The sequence below is a fragment of the Gymnoscopelus microlampas genome (genome assembly GCF_963454915.1).
Source record: "Gymnoscopelus microlampas genome assembly, chromosome: 1".
NCBI lineage: Eukaryota > Metazoa > Chordata > Actinopteri > Myctophiformes > Myctophidae > Gymnoscopelus > Gymnoscopelus microlampas.
Window position 1 is genome coordinate 22,919,933 of NC_139962.1, and position 16,193 is coordinate 22,936,125.

The window sequence follows — 16,193 nt, forward strand, 5'->3', positions numbered from 1 at the left end:
ATAATGAGTACTTTCTACTTTGGTACTTTAAGTACATTTTGATTTTTACTTTTGTACTTTTACTCAAGTAAATTCAGAATTTCTGACTTTTACTTGTAACAGAGTATTTCCACATTGCAATATTGATACTTTTACTTAAGTAAAACATTTGAGTACTTTTTCCACCACAGATGGTTGCAAGTAGTTGCAAGGAGTTGCATTGTGGACTGGGTTTACCTTTACTGCCCCATATTTCACTGGTTTGAAAGAGTGTTTTTACAACTGAGACGTTATGGTCTTGAACTTGACCCTAAATGCGTTTTATGGGTATATAGCCTATACTTAAAAAAGATATGTATATCGTCTGAGCTAAATTGAGCCTACCAGGTTAATACACTTTAAAACTAATACACTTTTTACTTAAGTGGAAGTAAAAATTATTACAAAGTAAAATTCCCACATTCATTTTACTTGAGAAAAGTAGTTTACTAACTGGCATCAAAATATAGGCTGCTTACAGGTAACCAAACGTATACCTACTCATTATGCATGGCATATAAAAGAAGGCTACTTAAATTGTACTTAACAAGAGTGACAGACAGACAGACAGACAGACAGACAGACAGACAGACAGATAGATATAGTTTGGCATCACATATTTATTGTTTATATTATGGTCTTAGATTTATTTTTGTTTTATGGATACTCATAATCATCTTATCTATTTTGTTGGGCGAGAGATTCTACTGGGGAGTTTAATATTTACAGCAATAACATGTAATAAAACTAAACTAAACAAAACACCTTTTTGCATTATCTTCTTGGAACCAATGAAAATATGTTTTTTAGCAACTACTGTAGATAGTTTAAGTGTTGTGAAATGTTCTGATTATTTGCAGCAACCTAAATAATCGATGTGTAGCCTATCCACTGACACTTTCCATATGAAACAGAAACAATCACCACCAGGTAGTTTCATGGTTTACACACAACAGTTTTTTTGGCATAAAAAAACTGGTGCACATTGTGATTTAGTTGCCCCGCACTGAAAATAATTGAATTGAATTAAATTGAATTGAATTGAATTGTCAGTGAATTATCAGTGAAAAGACAGCTTAATGTATCAGTTATATGACAGTAAATGAGGCTACATAGGCCTACATAATATTTTAACGTAATAACACCAAACAATTACTCACAAGTAGAATGTGAGAATTGTGAATGTAGTCTAGGCGAATAAGTAGACTTAATTAATTAAAATAGAATAAAGCATTTTCTTTATTTTATTTTTTTACTGTGTTGAGAGATTAGGGAGAGGATGATGCAGCTGTAGGCTACAGATAGTTCTGGGGGGTTCAGCTGTTAGTATTGATTATGTTATTTGATCTTAGCTATAGCTGCATCCATATGTATAAATGTTGCACATAATAGGCTAATTCGTGGACAATTCTTTCATTTAATACATCTTTCACACGTGTCTTCTATAACTTCCATTTTGTTTCCATTGCAAAGACAAAATAAGAGATTGCAGTGTGTGTGTGGGGGGGGGGGGGTTCTGAATCCTTAAGAGAGAGGATTTTTGTGCAATACATTCAAATTCAATTATATAATCCTAGGCACACTGTAAAGATGTATATTGTTTGTTTGTTTTGGTTTTTTTTTTTTAGCTGTAAAGACATTTAAATCATGTCTAAAGTGGTCGAACATGTAGTTTTATATATACTCCAGTAGATGGCGTTGTCCTCGAATAGATGGAATGAGTGCAGCACTGAGGGCATGAAGGTGTCAAGTTTCCCCTGCTGTGTTTCTCTGTCTGAAAATATACGACTGAAGGCAGCTCCTCAAATATTCGCTCAAACTTAAACAACCGTTCAGAAAGTGCAGGTCAACACTGTATATATATATATCTCATATATATCATCTATATATATGTGTCCGTGTGTGAGCTGCTGCTTCTCAGACGCACCAACAAGGAGATCCATTCAGTCAAAAACACTGAGACGAAACCAAAGGAACAACAGCCTTAGTTAGTAATAAAAACTAAACGGCATTAATTACAACGAAAATATCTCAAAAGCAAAAACATTATTGTGCCCCATAACAAAACATTGACCCTAAAAGATGCACTGATTGTAACCACGGCTCGAGGAGGGGATGCAATAGGACCAGCGTTGCCATATTTTGTGAGAGAAATAAGCAACCAGGTCTAGGATAAAAAGCCCAACAGAAGCAACTAGGCCACATGAGCACTTTAAACCTATGCGTCGGCTATTTGAAAATAGATTCAAATATCTATTCGCTTGTAGATCTGCTATTTTCAAAAACTCTTGCAATAAAATTTGGAATATTTGGATTTTTAAAAAAAACATTCTAGAAATGCTCCCTCTGGGCACAAAACATTTTCATGAAAATATTTCAGAACCACTGGTTTAAATAATAATTAAAAACTTTGGATCAGCAAGCCAAAATAAGCAAGTATAGGCTTACACTTTAGAAACAAGTCCAACCCTACCAAAAAAAACGCAACCCTACCAATTTTTACAAGCAACTTTACAGAAAAAGAAGCCCAAATTCGCTTATAATAAGCCGACATGGCAACACCGAATAGGACATTTTTTTTCCTTCTTGTTTTTTTTGTGTGTGTCGTCATCGGGCGCATGACGTCACAGGGAGCTTGTAGCTGTACGGGACAGTGCAGCCTCGGGACGGGACGGTTACAGTGAGATATGAGGCAGCAGAGCCAGGTCCTCCTCAATGCCCCTCTCCCCTGACCCGTCCTGTATGCTGGATGTTATATTCAACCCTGCTTTCTTGGGTGATATGGGCGATCATTCCAAAAGTAAGTATATGTAGGCTACATGCATTGCTGTCATTTGTGCTTTTTTTTTTAAATTGCATATATGTGGGGTTTAGCATATATATATGCTAAAAAATATATATGGTTTTATATGGGCGATCATTCCAAAAGTAAGTATATTTGCTTTGCTGTCATTTGTGCTTTTTTAAAGGAGCAGTTCACCCAAAAAAAGTACTTATTTTCTATCAATTACACACTCCATGAAGCCTTGAAATCGTGGAGTTTTTTTTTGTTTTTGTGGCATTCCTAAGACAATATTTTGTTGACCGGCGAACGAGTCTCTGGTAGGAGACTTGCGGAGTCTCCTATAGTCTCCTACTGACCGATGACCCTGTCATTAAATTAGTGGCTTAGGAATGCGACAAAAAATAATAAAAAATTGATATAAAATAAGTCAGATTTTGGGTGAACTACTCCTTCAATAGCATAGGTCCTATAGGCTCCGTGGGGTGTAGCAGCCTATGGTTTTATATGGGCTATTATTATTATTTCACGCGTTGTATATTTTTGTTTATTTTGGGTTTAAAGGGAACCCTGTGACCACTTCAACGCTCAAGTCTTTTAATGGAACGGACCTGAGTTGGATCTTTACTTTTCCGTCTAGGCTACCACTACACCAAATATTTTCGCCAAAAATAGCCAATCTATAAGCTCACGAATGTTACCCCAAAATTTAGCGGTGCTGCTGGGGTTCAAGTGGTTAAAATAAAGGATATGGAAAAGTAGGAGTAGTAGGTCATGTGTGCTTTTTACGTGGAATGTGTTGCCAATAGCCTATGCTTTTAGATATGATGCATGGGCTATATCACGAGCCATACATTGTTTTGTTTATGTTCCTTTTAAAACGCAATAGGAACATATTCTATGGGGGGGGGTCGTTCCAAAGGGAAGTAGCCTACATGGATGGTGTCATGTGTGCTTTTTACTATAGCCTACGTGGAATGTGTTGCCAATGCATATTATGCTTTTATATATGGGCTATTTTTTTAGCCCATGTTCGTACATGTATTTATAATAATATATGTTTGCTAGTTTTCAGGCCATGCGTAATTTTCAAATCATTTTTTTATTTTTCAAAATTAAATACGATTTTTGTTTTTATGAATTAGCCTGATTCTGTGCATGTGTCTACTCTGCAAGAGAGAGCAAAGTTCGCTTCCAAACTGACAATTAATATTGTGCTTAATTTCTGTCTTTATCTATTTTAATAAGAGTGACTTTCGGATAGGCTATAGTGATATATTGTGCAGTTTTGTGTCCAGCAGTGATTATAGCTATACCTACAGTATACTGCTTTCCTTTACTTAGGAACCAAATGGACCCCTTACATGTCTGTAACTCCGAGAGTGTACAAAAAATAGAACCAAAAAAATAGAGCCAATAAAGCGCCTTTGGCATATTGTAGATGTTGTTTTTATAATGCTTATAACACTGTTATAATGTTCTTATTTTGATCATGAGACCCAATTACTGGATGTCAGTCTCCAGGTTTCAGAATATGTATGACACTGATTTACTATGACACTTTAGGAGTCAGTGGGATTTATGGTAATTTCCATAACCATAACCCTGAGAGTGTACAGTATACAAATGTACATTTGTACACTCTCAAACAGACCTGTTTGTATGTCCATGGCAAACACTGAATTTTGACAAAAAATGTCCACTACAAGCCCAGCATGGCGTGGATGACCCCTGGTTAAAATATGTGCTTTGGTGGTGTACAGAGAAGCCCGGATCATTCGCGATGTGTGTGGGCTGTGGGAGTCAGATCCACGACCAGTACATCCTGAGGGTCTCCCCCGACCTGGAGTGGCACGCAGCCTGCCTGAAGTGCGCCGAGTGCGGCCAGTACCTGGACGAGACCTGCACCTGCTTCGTCCGGGACGGGAAGACTTATTGCAAAAGAGATTATGTAAGGTACGTATGTATTAATGTAGGCCAAAGTGGAATTATTTCAACACCCCAAAAAATAAATAGTTACATTTCGTTATGAAAGAAAACGGTGGATTTTGGGAATAGAAATTATTTTATTTATATTAGCATTGCAAAAGAGATTATGTAAGGTATGTATTAATAGATAAATCCACAGATAAATATTGTGAAAATAGCAGATCTACAAGCTCACAACCTTGTAGATCAGCTATTTTCAAATGTTTTGCCTCTTTCTTATATTATATTATATTATATTATATCATATTATTATTTGACAATTTGGCCACAAATAGTCATTTCGTTATGAAAAAAAAGGTTGGAAATTATAGGGCCTATAATATGCAGGCCTGGTTATTTCCACAAAACATCTTTGTTGTGTGGGAAATACGAAGAAGCTATTCCTTATTTTCAGCTACAAAACAAGAAAATTCAAATAAATTCAAACACAATATCAGACAACCTCTGCTCAAATATTCCTTGACTAACTGAAATGTCATACAATGAGCCCATGTAGCCATATGCAGAATTAAATGAAGTTAAGCTACTCGTGTTTCAATCTGACATCTCAGATGATTTTTGTTTTATATTGATGTGTTTTCTTATCATTTTACATAATTAGATGATATTACGTTGCGAGGCACTACACTGTTCTCTTATGTTTTTATTTACCTTGTTTATTGAGTGCACGCTTATACTCTGCTTATTCCGATCTCCTACACTGCATAAGAGCGTCTGGTAAATGCCTAGGGGGTCCTCACTCCTCAGTGTTGCAGTTGCTACAGGGGACCGCCAAATCTTTGTGTGATGGGGAACATTAGCCAAAAATAGCAGATCTACAAGATTTGGAGAGGGAAATAGAGCAGACCAAGTACAGAGCCAACAACGGTCGAGTTGACTATATTGAGGGTTTAAAAGGTTTGGAAATACACATGAACATGAATCCAAGTAACTATCTATGAAATCTATGAAAACGTTTAAACTGCAATACAATTTTATACAATATAGTGTGGGGGGTCCCTCATTGCTTCATCTTTCTCTCAGCTAAGGGGTCCTTGCTTGGGCTGAAAAACGTTGAAGACCCCTGTAAACTGTACTAAACATTTTTTTGTTTTTGTTGGTCAGGCTGTTTGGAATAAAATGCGCAAAATGCCAGCTGGGCTTCAGCAGCAGCGACCTGGTGATGCGGGCCCGGGACAACGTGTACCACATCGAGTGCTTCAGATGCACGGTGTGCAGCAGGCAGCTGCTGCCGGGGGATGAGTTCTCTCTGCGGGGAGAGGAGCTGCTGTGCCGCGCCGATCACTCCCTGCTGCTGGAGAGGAGCGGAGCGGAGAGCCCCGTCAGCCCCGGACACATCCACACATCCAACAGAACGCTACACTTATCAGGTCAGTTGTTGTTATAATTATTGTTGTTATTATTATTATTTTATTTTTTATTTTAGCTCTACACAACACAATGAAGGCAATATAACTGTTACAACTTGGTTATTGTGCTATAAATTCTGACATTACAAATATTATGACAGATTCACTTAAACAGTTCAGAAACGAATAGGCCCAATGATTTCTAAAGAAAGTTTTAGCTCATACAGGGTCTTAAAACGCGTTTTCAACAGACCAGTTGTTTTTGGTAAATTAGAACGTAAAGTCCTATAAAAAACGAATTAAACTAAATATAGTTAAAACAATTATATACAAATATATATATATATATATATATATATATTGCAAACAGACAGGGGAAAAATATATATCAATAAAAAGAACAAAATAACTTATAATAAAGGCAATTATGTCACCAAACCCACAATTTTCTCAGTTTCTTTTGACCAGAGCGTCAAATAGCCTACATGTGTGGTTGTTTGCTTTAGGCTATTGCTAATTTCATAATTGATCTCATTAGCAGTAATCTGCTCACTGTCATTATCTGAATAATCGCATTCATGGCTTGCATGTTATCACTACTGTCTGCCGGGCATGCAGGGCAGCGGTGGGGTAAGCCTGTCCTACAGGATAGATGAGTTGTATCATTTAGAATACCACAGCAATACATGAGGAGTGAGTGCTCACAGAATTCCTGCAGAGATTAAAAGGGATATTTCTGCTGGTAATACTGTAGGCTACGTTCAAACTGTCCTCATAGACCAGGCCTACACTGCTATAATATAATCTTAATCATTTTATTAATTCATTAGCGTCTTTGCACTGGCAGGTGCAAAGGTGATTTGATTATATGCTGAAAACGACATTTTTTACTTGCTGTCTTGTATTTGTATAGACAGTTGTTCCACTAAATGACAAGTGGCCATTGGCTGCAGCTAATGTTATGATGACTAATGATGATGATGAGGATTAAAAAAAACACTCAAATCATAAGATATACTTTGTATTTTATACTTCAAAATATGTTTTTCCCCTTTCTTCTTTCTTCTTTCTTTCTTTCATTTTTGACACATTTTTAACTTTTTCTTTTAGTTGTTTCATTTTGTGTGTGGCCATTTTTTGTCTATAGCCTATCATTTAAAAGTATAGGCGACTAAAACACTTGGGTCCTATCTCTATTCCCTCATCAGACCCGGTTGCGGTCCGCCAGGCACCGCATCGGACCCACGGCCACAAGCAGGCGGAGAAAACCACGCGCGTGCGGACGGTGCTCAACGAGAAGCAGCTGCACACATTGCGTACGTGCTACAACGCCAACCCAAGACCCGACGCTCTGATGAAGGTACATACGGTTTTGTTTTGCTCCACTTTTGCTTTGGCAATGTAAAGTTCCAGTGGTTCTCAACCTTTTCAAGGCGGGACCGCCCAAAAGAATCATATTTGAACTGGGGACCACAGTTTGACTGAGTTCCACAGATAATCGTGGAAATAGTTCGTAGATCGGCTATTTTCTTATATTATTTGGCAATTTGGCCAATGTTTGACCAGTTTTTATAGTATAGTTTGTATACTTTTGATGCAGTAATGGTCTTTTTTCTTTTCTTTCTTTTTTTTTTTGAGGTCTTAAAAGTCCTTAAATTGTCACTTTACTGTCATCTGGGGACCCCCGCCCCCCAAAAAAACTTGTGGGTCCCAACCTACAGGTTGAGAACCCCTGGGGTAAACGTACAGTATGTTTTCTAATGCCAATAAAGCGCCTTTGAATTGACTTGAATTGAATTGAAGGAGCAGCTGGTGGAGATGACCGGCCTGTCCCCGCGGGTCATCCGCGTCTGGTTCCAGAACAAGCGCTGTAAAGACAAGAAGAGGTCCATCCTCATGAAGCAGCTCCAGCAGCAGCACAGTGATAAGACTGTAAGCATCTTCGTAAGTCAACCATCGCCAAGAGCATTTTTTCATTTGTTCCTTCTCTTTTGTTTGTTTGTTTGGTGCAGTGCAGTGGTGGGAAAAATACTCTGATTACTTTGTTTACTTAAGTAAAAGTAGCAAAACCACAGTAATACTAAATAAAAGGCCTGTATTCAAAATTCTATTGAGTAAAAATATTATATATATATATATATATATATATATATATATATATATATATATATATATATATATATATATATATATATATATATATAATCGTAGAAAATAGCAGATCTACAAGCTCACAACATATCATGATTGAGCACAGCACTTGTAGATCTGCTATTTTCAAATAGATTAAGTAGGCATATAAGATAGGGCTTGTTTTGTAAATAATAATAATCTAAATTGGCAAGTAATATTTTCAAGTAAAAAGTACAATATTTCCCCCTGAGATGTATTGGAGTATAAGGTATTGAAAGATGGAAATACTCAAAGTAGCCTGCCTCAAAATTGTACTCGAGGAAAGACTTAATTTCCACCATTGTTTGTTTGTATCCTTTGGTGTCATTGTTGTCATGAACCGATCCTATTCTGGGACGAACATTCGGCTAAAATAGCCAATCTGTAAGTGTGTAGATTGGCTATTTTCGCAGAAGATATTCAGCTAGTGTAAAGTGAGAACAGCAGGGGCACTAGTATATAGCCCTGACCCTGGTCAATATATATGGTTTGGTTAAAGGAATTGGTAAAAGTCAAAGCAACTATCAACAATAATAACCTATTCTGTTTTTTAGTTTAGCTTCATTGCAACAAAGCATATTTGGCTGACTTGCTATGACAGTCCATATAGTTTAAGATTATGTCATTGAATAATACATCAATTGCAATTATTTGCTTTGGCTTCAGTTGCATGAAAACAGCATTTTTTTTTGTTAGTTTTTTCATATGATGCCCATAGGAAATATGAAGCAATGATGTGGGTAAAGGCACACAAACCCTTGACTATTCATGTTCTCTTTGAAACTATTTCACACAGTGCACATGGATCTGGCTTTTGTATAGTTGACAGTTGATACTTTCATGACCCTTTGATCCTGGTATATACTGTATAATGTATATATTATTATTTTGTACTATTTTGAAATCACACTAACCAATGTATGGGCATTCTGAATAGCAATTTTAAGGGATCATTTCATTTTTATTTTATATTTTTACATTACGATTCATATTTTGTCTGGAATGTGATATTGAAAACCAACCAATGGGTTCCAGGGACCATTAGCGTTCCTTGAGGGGGTTCCAAATGGACCCTTCTGGTCTGTATGGGGTTCCTTGAAAAGTTTTCCACACTCAATACCATTATTGTACCAATACCATTATATTGATGGTATACCATCAATACAGTATACCATTTTGAAATCACATGACTGTTTTGTATTCTGAAGAATAGATGACAGCTTTCTTTACATGTTTGTCAGGACTATGGTGTTGATTTTCAGAACCTGCAGGGGCTGACGGGGACGCCCCTGGTGGCAGGCAGTCCCATCCGCCATGAGAGCACGGTGCAGGGCAACCCGGTGGAGGTCCAGACCTACCAGCCTCCATGGAAGGCCCTCAGTGAGTTCGCCCTGCAGAGCGACTTGGACCAACCAGCCTTCCAACAGCTGGTAAGACCATGAGTTTTCAATACATGCAATGAATCCCTCTAGCAGCTAGAGAGAGTGGACAGAGCTAACAGTTTTACTAGCTAGAGTCTAGCTAGTAAAACTGTTAGCTCTGTCCACTCTTTTGTCCCTTTACCCTACAGTGGTTCTCCAACATTTTCATGCCAAGAATCCCAAATGACTATGTATTTGGCCACGGACCCCCATCTAAAAACAAATTGTGTCAGGGACCCCCCCGCTACAAGATTTGTGTTTCAAAAGTATTCCACATTTTGTCAAGACATTTAAAAAAATCAGATCTACAAGCTCACAATACGTCACACTGCGAACGTGAGCTTATAGATCGGCTATTTTCAAGTAACTGAACTTTAAAGTGGTTATTTTGATGCTGTATTAACTCATTTTGCTGGGGACCCCCTCAGGGACCATGCAGTGGGGGTCCCCAGACCGCAATTTGAGAACCACTGTGGTAAAGGATGAGTGACACATTTTACAATAGATACAATTAAGCTACACTCTGTAACTTTACGGGGGATTTGAACCTGGGTTCCCCGCACAAGTGCTCAAATTGTGCGAGTTTGCTCAAGGGATTTAGTGCATTTTGGCCTTCAGGCCATCTGACCTAAGTTGACTCTGTACTTGGTCTGCTCTTTTGTCTCTCTACCCCAAAATCTCTTCACTGAAAATAGATCTATAAGCTCACAACACATTGTGATACGTGAGCTTGTAGATCTGCTATTTTCAGCATGCAACCAAAATCAACCATTACAACGCCATCAAGGCCTGCCAAAATACCTTTTTAGTCGTCAAAATCAACTTTAGATTTAGTCAACTAAAATCTTATGATGTTTAGTCGACTAAAACTAGGCTGTTTTTGTCAAATGTTCTCCCCAGAATAGGGATGCTATAGGGTTTTGCAACCATACCATTAATCATATAAAACCTGATTGGTCCACACATGGTCACATGTGCTCTGCAAACACTTCAGACAATAATCTGACTTGATCTGCGAGTAAATACATGCATGATGCATCTTGCTCTCTCTCTCACACACACACACACACACACACACACACACACACACACACATACACACACACACACACACACACACACACACACACACACACACACACACACACACACACACACACACACACACACACAATCCAAAACGAAAGTGTTCTTCTTTTAAAACTCCTGCAAACAATAAGTCACTGCATTGTTTAGGACTATAAAGTCCCCAGTTGTATTTACCCATGTATAACACAGAGAGTACAAATGTAACCAAGTGGACCCTTAACAGGTCCATTTAGGCTAACTTCTCAAGAGTTAATTAATGATTCGGTTACATTATAGGATTTTCATGCATATAATATTGACTACCTGACCCGCTGACCCCTCTCCTCTCCTCTCCTCTCCTCTCCAGGTGTCTTTTTCTGAATCGGGGTCGCTGGGAAACTCGTCTGGCAGCGACGTGACCTCTCTGTCCTCGCAGCTACCGGACACCCCCAACAGTATGGTCCCCAGTCCGGTGGAGACGTGATGGGAAGGGACCACCACCCCGACCACTCCGACCACCCCGACAGTCACCCCCCGAACAGAAGCATGACCCCCTCGGTACCCCCCCACCCCCACCTGCCCCTAAACCCTGCATGATGTGACCGGCTCATCACAGCGCCCAAAAGACAAAAAAAAGAGGATCGATTTTTTTCTTTCTTTTTTTCTATCTAAACGTGGAGGATATGCAAATGAACAAGTTACCTATACCGACCTGCAAGGACCTATACTGACCTGCAAGGACCTTTTCCAAAAACTACACGGCCTGTTCAAGTACGACATTTTTTGGGGGGGGGGAATTTCCAGTAAAACAAAAACAAAAAAACAAACAAACAAAAAAATAAAGCAGAAAGATGGCGTTGCATGAATTGATCCCGGGGAAAAAGAAGATGTATATTTAAACCGCTGGATGGGATTATACTCTCAGAACAATTCCTTCAAAGGCAAACATTGGAAACAGAGATGATGGACATTCTGCGATTTCATTGTGGTCATATTTGTTGTCTTGTTTCTTCAAACATGCGATTTTTTGATACATTTATTGCGTTTCAAGAGTGAGTCAAAAGACTCAAAAGTTGTCTTTGTCTTAAAAAGGTCGGAGCATGATGTGTCCGCAGATTAACTCGTGTTGTAAAATATTTTATCTTATGGAAAGAAGGAGGACAGATTGTTTGAGCTTCTCGAACAAAAAAAAGTAAGTTATTGTTATATTATTTATTGTCAGGAAAGCGATTCATAAAGGGATTATTAACTGATGGAAATAAACATGAATACATGACATGTCTTCTTGACTCAAAGTTAAACATAATGAAATGTCCGGGAAAAAATGAAAGGAAGCAATTAATTCATTAATGTGGTGCTCTATATAAAAATGCAATTTAGATAAATTCGAGTGTAGATTTTAGTTATGACTATGGCAATTATGCGTGTCATTATTAAAATCCAAGCTATAGCCTAATAATGATAGCCGCAGTTTGCTTAGTTATTTCCCCCATATAACAGAAAAATATTCACAATAATAATACGAAATCAATCAATGCGTAAAATGCGTAAAATCCGTATGAATTGATCCGTGGGTTGCATTTGGTTACATTTCTATACTCTCGGAGTTAATTTAACGCTGAGGTTTTCACATGTCTGAAACATAATGTGTGTATACAAGCCTATTATATATGCAGCACGGTGTAAAGGAAAAAAGAAGGGGAAAAAATGAAATCCCACTGTGGATTGTACTGTGCATAGATCTAGATAGGTCTATTCGGGATGTCGACTCAGCAGTGCACGGCAGATCTTTTCATCTTTAAGGTCAATTAATGTGGGTCTGAGGCTGTCACTCCATCTGACCTGTGCTGGCACGGAGTCATAACCATACTGACTGACCGCTGCCTGCGCTGCAGTGAAAACAAACTGGGACCCACAGTGCGTCTCTCTATCCAAACCAACCGCTCGTTTAAATCAATGCTTCGGTTTGTTGTGGCTTTCATTCAGTGGATCGCTTTGCAGGTGATGCCACGAGCAGATAAGGAGGTCGCCGATCCCCCCATAGCTCGCCGTCTAGACTCTATAGACGTTTATGTGACTTATTTAAAACCAGTGAAACTGGACTGAACACCGGTTCGCAGTCAGAAACTTAAATGACCACCGGCTTATCTGACCATATAAGAGGGGCGACGCACAAAGCAGCACCAGATCCGCATGCACTGACAAGACAGCCTATAGCCTGCAGGTATATTGTTGCAGGCAGAGTTTGGTTTGATTCAACCGACCTAAACAACTTGTCAGTGCGTTGTCGATCATCAAGAATTTTGGCGTGCATGCCTGTGCTATGCATTGACCCGATCATTTCATTTATACTATGCTGCTGATCATTATTAAAGCCGCATTGTCTAATCCTGTACCTGCAGGCTTTAGGTCGAGAACTGTAGCCTATACTGCATAAGCTATGTTCCTCGGAAGACAAAAAAAAGAACGACCTACAGAGGTGTAACTGAGCCTGTTGCTTATACAGATAAGTAAATAATGGCTGCGAGATTACAGATAGGCCTACATGGCATAACAATGGCGTTTACACACAAGAATGTGACAGACTGCAGAAAAGCACCATGGACTCAATGTTTCTAGAGAGGGGGGGGGGGGGGGGGGGTAGTCAAGTCCCACCAGAATACGAGCCTTTATTCCAGAAACAAAAGGTCCATAATGACATCATATGGGTCATGTTTAAATTAACGCTTTTGGGGCCTATAGCCTATACCAGTGGTTCCACTTTTTAGCTCAAGACCCAAAAGAGAAATTAGACGTTTGCCCGGGATCCAAACTGAAAATAGCAGATCTACAAGCTCACAATGCAACTGTTCGTGCCGCGTTGTGAGCTTGTAACTCGGTTATTTTCACTATTTCTTAAACATTTGTTTTTTAATGTATGGAATTTCTTAGATTTTTTAAATTCATGAAATTAAATTTTATTCATGAAAATGTATTTTTTTTTTGGAATACTTATTTATTTTTGTTTTTGACATTTAGGCCTACTTGTCTCCCATAAAAATGTGTCCCTGACCCACAAATGGGTCCCGAACAAATCTTTGGGAAACAGTGCTATACGACAAACGAACCAAGAAATGAAAAGAGCTGAAAAGGGGGTACACTGTCTTTCTCTGCACAAACAACCAATTTAAAACGAGCATAAATCCTTCAGACTGCAGTGAATAATCGGGGTTTACTGTCACTGCAGCATGCGGGTTTCCCCACGCAAAATGTCCACGGACTCCACGCAGTGCCAGCCACTCACTCCCAGTCCCTTAAATCAGTGGTTACCAAACTATTTAGCTCGAGATCCAAAAGATACATTTCTCGCCCTGACCCAAACTAGTGAAAATATGCTAGGTATTGTGAGCTTGTAGATCTGCTATTTTCACTACTTATTAAACATTTGTTTTCAAATTTATGGCATTTCGTAGATTTTTGGCATTTATTTATGAAATTATTTAGATTTTTAATTTTAATGTTTTTAATTCATGAAAATGTTAAAAGTTTTTTTTGGGAAAAAAATGAATTTATTTTTCAATAGGCTAATTAAAAACTAAATCTGGGAAATGAAAACAATAAACGGGAGATTTACTCGTGACCCATACAAATGGACCCGCAACCCAGAAATGGGTCCCGACCCATTGTTTGGGAACCACTGCCTTAAATGTTCTTTAGACTTAGACTTAGACTTAAAACCTGCCAAAACTGTGAAAACACACTGTGTCAAATAGCAGAGGTGTGCTTGTATTACAGGTGTTTACAGTGGTGGGAAAAGTGCTAAATTGTTTTACTTAAGTAAAATTATAAATAATGCAATGTAGATATCCTCTGTTAAAAGTAGAAGTCCCATATTAAAATGTACTTGAGTAAAAGTACAAACGTATCAGCATCAAAATATACTTAAAGTACCAAAAGTATAGGCTACTCATTGTGTAGAATGTCCCATTTCACCAGTTCAAAATGTAAACAATCTTTTGAAAATAGCAGATCTACAAGCTCACAATGTGTTGGATATGATCGGCTATTTTCAAATGGCCAAAATGTATATAGAATGAATGAATGAATGAATGAATGAATGAATGAATATATATATAGGGCTGAAATGGGTAATGTATGTTTTGTAATAATAATCAAAATCTACAAGTAACTAGTAAAGTTTTCATATAATTGTAGTGGAGTAAAACTAAAACTAAAGTACAATATTTGCCTCTGAGATGTAGTGGAGTAGAAGTATAAAGTATTGAAAATTGGAAATACTCCAGTTGAGTAAAAGTAGGCCTACCTCAAAATTGTACTTAAATACAGTACTTGAGTACATGTACTTAGTTACTTTACACCACTGAAAACACGCATTCCACGCATTCACCCACCAACCCTCCCGCACCTTCCCTGATCCATTGCATTGAAACGAGTTGAACAGGGAAAACGGGTGAAAGCGTATCTCTTTACATTTAAATATCCTCTATTAGTTATCTTAAATAGCCTAATTAGGCTATTTTATCCCTGCTCGAGCCTCACGGCTGCGCGATTTTCACGCGCACGCGCAAGTTCACCCATCCGTCCATCCATCCACCGCTCATTTAAAAACAGCAGGAGCATGTGGCCTACTCTGTTAAATAGATTAAGAAATGTAACTTTAATAAATACAATACAGATGAAATAATATAGACCGCCACTGAAAAAAAAACAGAATAAGGCAATTTGACTCAAAATTTGACAATATTAAATCCAAAGATAAATGTATAGGATTCTTCCATGGCTTTATACCACTTAAACCCCATATGGGTGACCGGAGTCCCTCAGGACCCTATACTAGTGTATTTTCTGTTTTCTGTTATTGTGGGGAAAGCTTTGCCTTGTGAGCTTGTCGACCTGCTAGTTTCAGCAAAAGCTTTCCCCACAATAAGGATGCTGGGCCTGGGTTTAAGTGGTTAAACATATAGTCTGGATTGTGTGTAGGCTATGTGTCCACCACAGCAAACTCCCTCACTGTTAATTAACCCTCACGGGTCCATTTGGTTACATTTTTTGTTGTACATCCTCAAGCGTTACAAATGGCCTAAATTAACACTGGGCATTTTGACTGTGTGGTGGACATGATGATCAGGGCGGATGGAAAGGAAACCGATCATGAATGATTAAAAGGACGACCCCATTTAAGGGTGTGATGTAACAGTGTAATTGCCAGAGATGATGTGTAATTAGATATAACCCAGCATGCATGGGGAGATTCCAGCAGCCTGGCCCGGGTTCAGGTGCAGCACACAGGAAAATCCTCACTGATCATTTGACCCCTGAGAGTGTACCCCAAAAAAGAAAGAAAAGTAGTACTAAATATAACATATAATACACCTAGTTAGAAAATTTGAAAAT

General features: G+C 38.3%; 1 protein-coding gene across 4 annotated transcripts; it reads left to right on the top strand.

Moving 5' to 3' along the window:
• Positions 1-2,680: 2,680 nt before the first annotated feature.
• LOC311059816 (insulin gene enhancer protein ISL-3) lies at positions 2,681-12,035 on the top strand. 4 transcript variants are annotated; one of them, XM_084077889.1, is made up of 7 exons: positions 2,681-2,818; positions 4,564-4,756; positions 5,894-6,159; positions 7,347-7,498; positions 7,942-8,082; positions 9,552-9,740; positions 11,167-12,035. In XM_084077889.1, the coding sequence occupies exons 1-7, from the start codon at positions 2,734-2,736 to the stop codon at positions 11,281-11,283; spliced, it is 1,143 nt and encodes a 380-aa protein (XP_083934015.1). In that variant the 5' UTR covers positions 2,681-2,733; the 3' UTR covers positions 11,284-12,035. The 4 variants fall into 4 exon arrangements, with proteins under 4 accessions (XP_083934015.1, XP_083934017.1, XP_083934018.1 ...); XM_084077891.1 differs by having other exon boundaries at positions 9,573-9,740; XM_084077892.1 differs by having other exon boundaries at positions 7,942-8,070; positions 9,573-9,740.
• Positions 12,036-16,193: the final 4,158 nt, after the last annotated feature.

Coding starts and splice junctions, on each gene's coding strand:
- LOC311059816 (XM_084077889.1), top strand. CDS start 2,734: ATGCCCCTCTCCCCTGACCCGTCCTGTATGCTGGATGTTATATTCAAC. Junction 7,499..7,941: donor GACCCGACGCTCTGATGAAG/GTACATACGGTT, acceptor ATTGAATTGAAG/GAGCAGCTGGTGGAGATGAC. Junction 9,741..11,166: donor AACCAGCCTTCCAACAGCTG/GTAAGACCATGA, acceptor TCTCCTCTCCAG/GTGTCTTTTTCTGAATCGGG.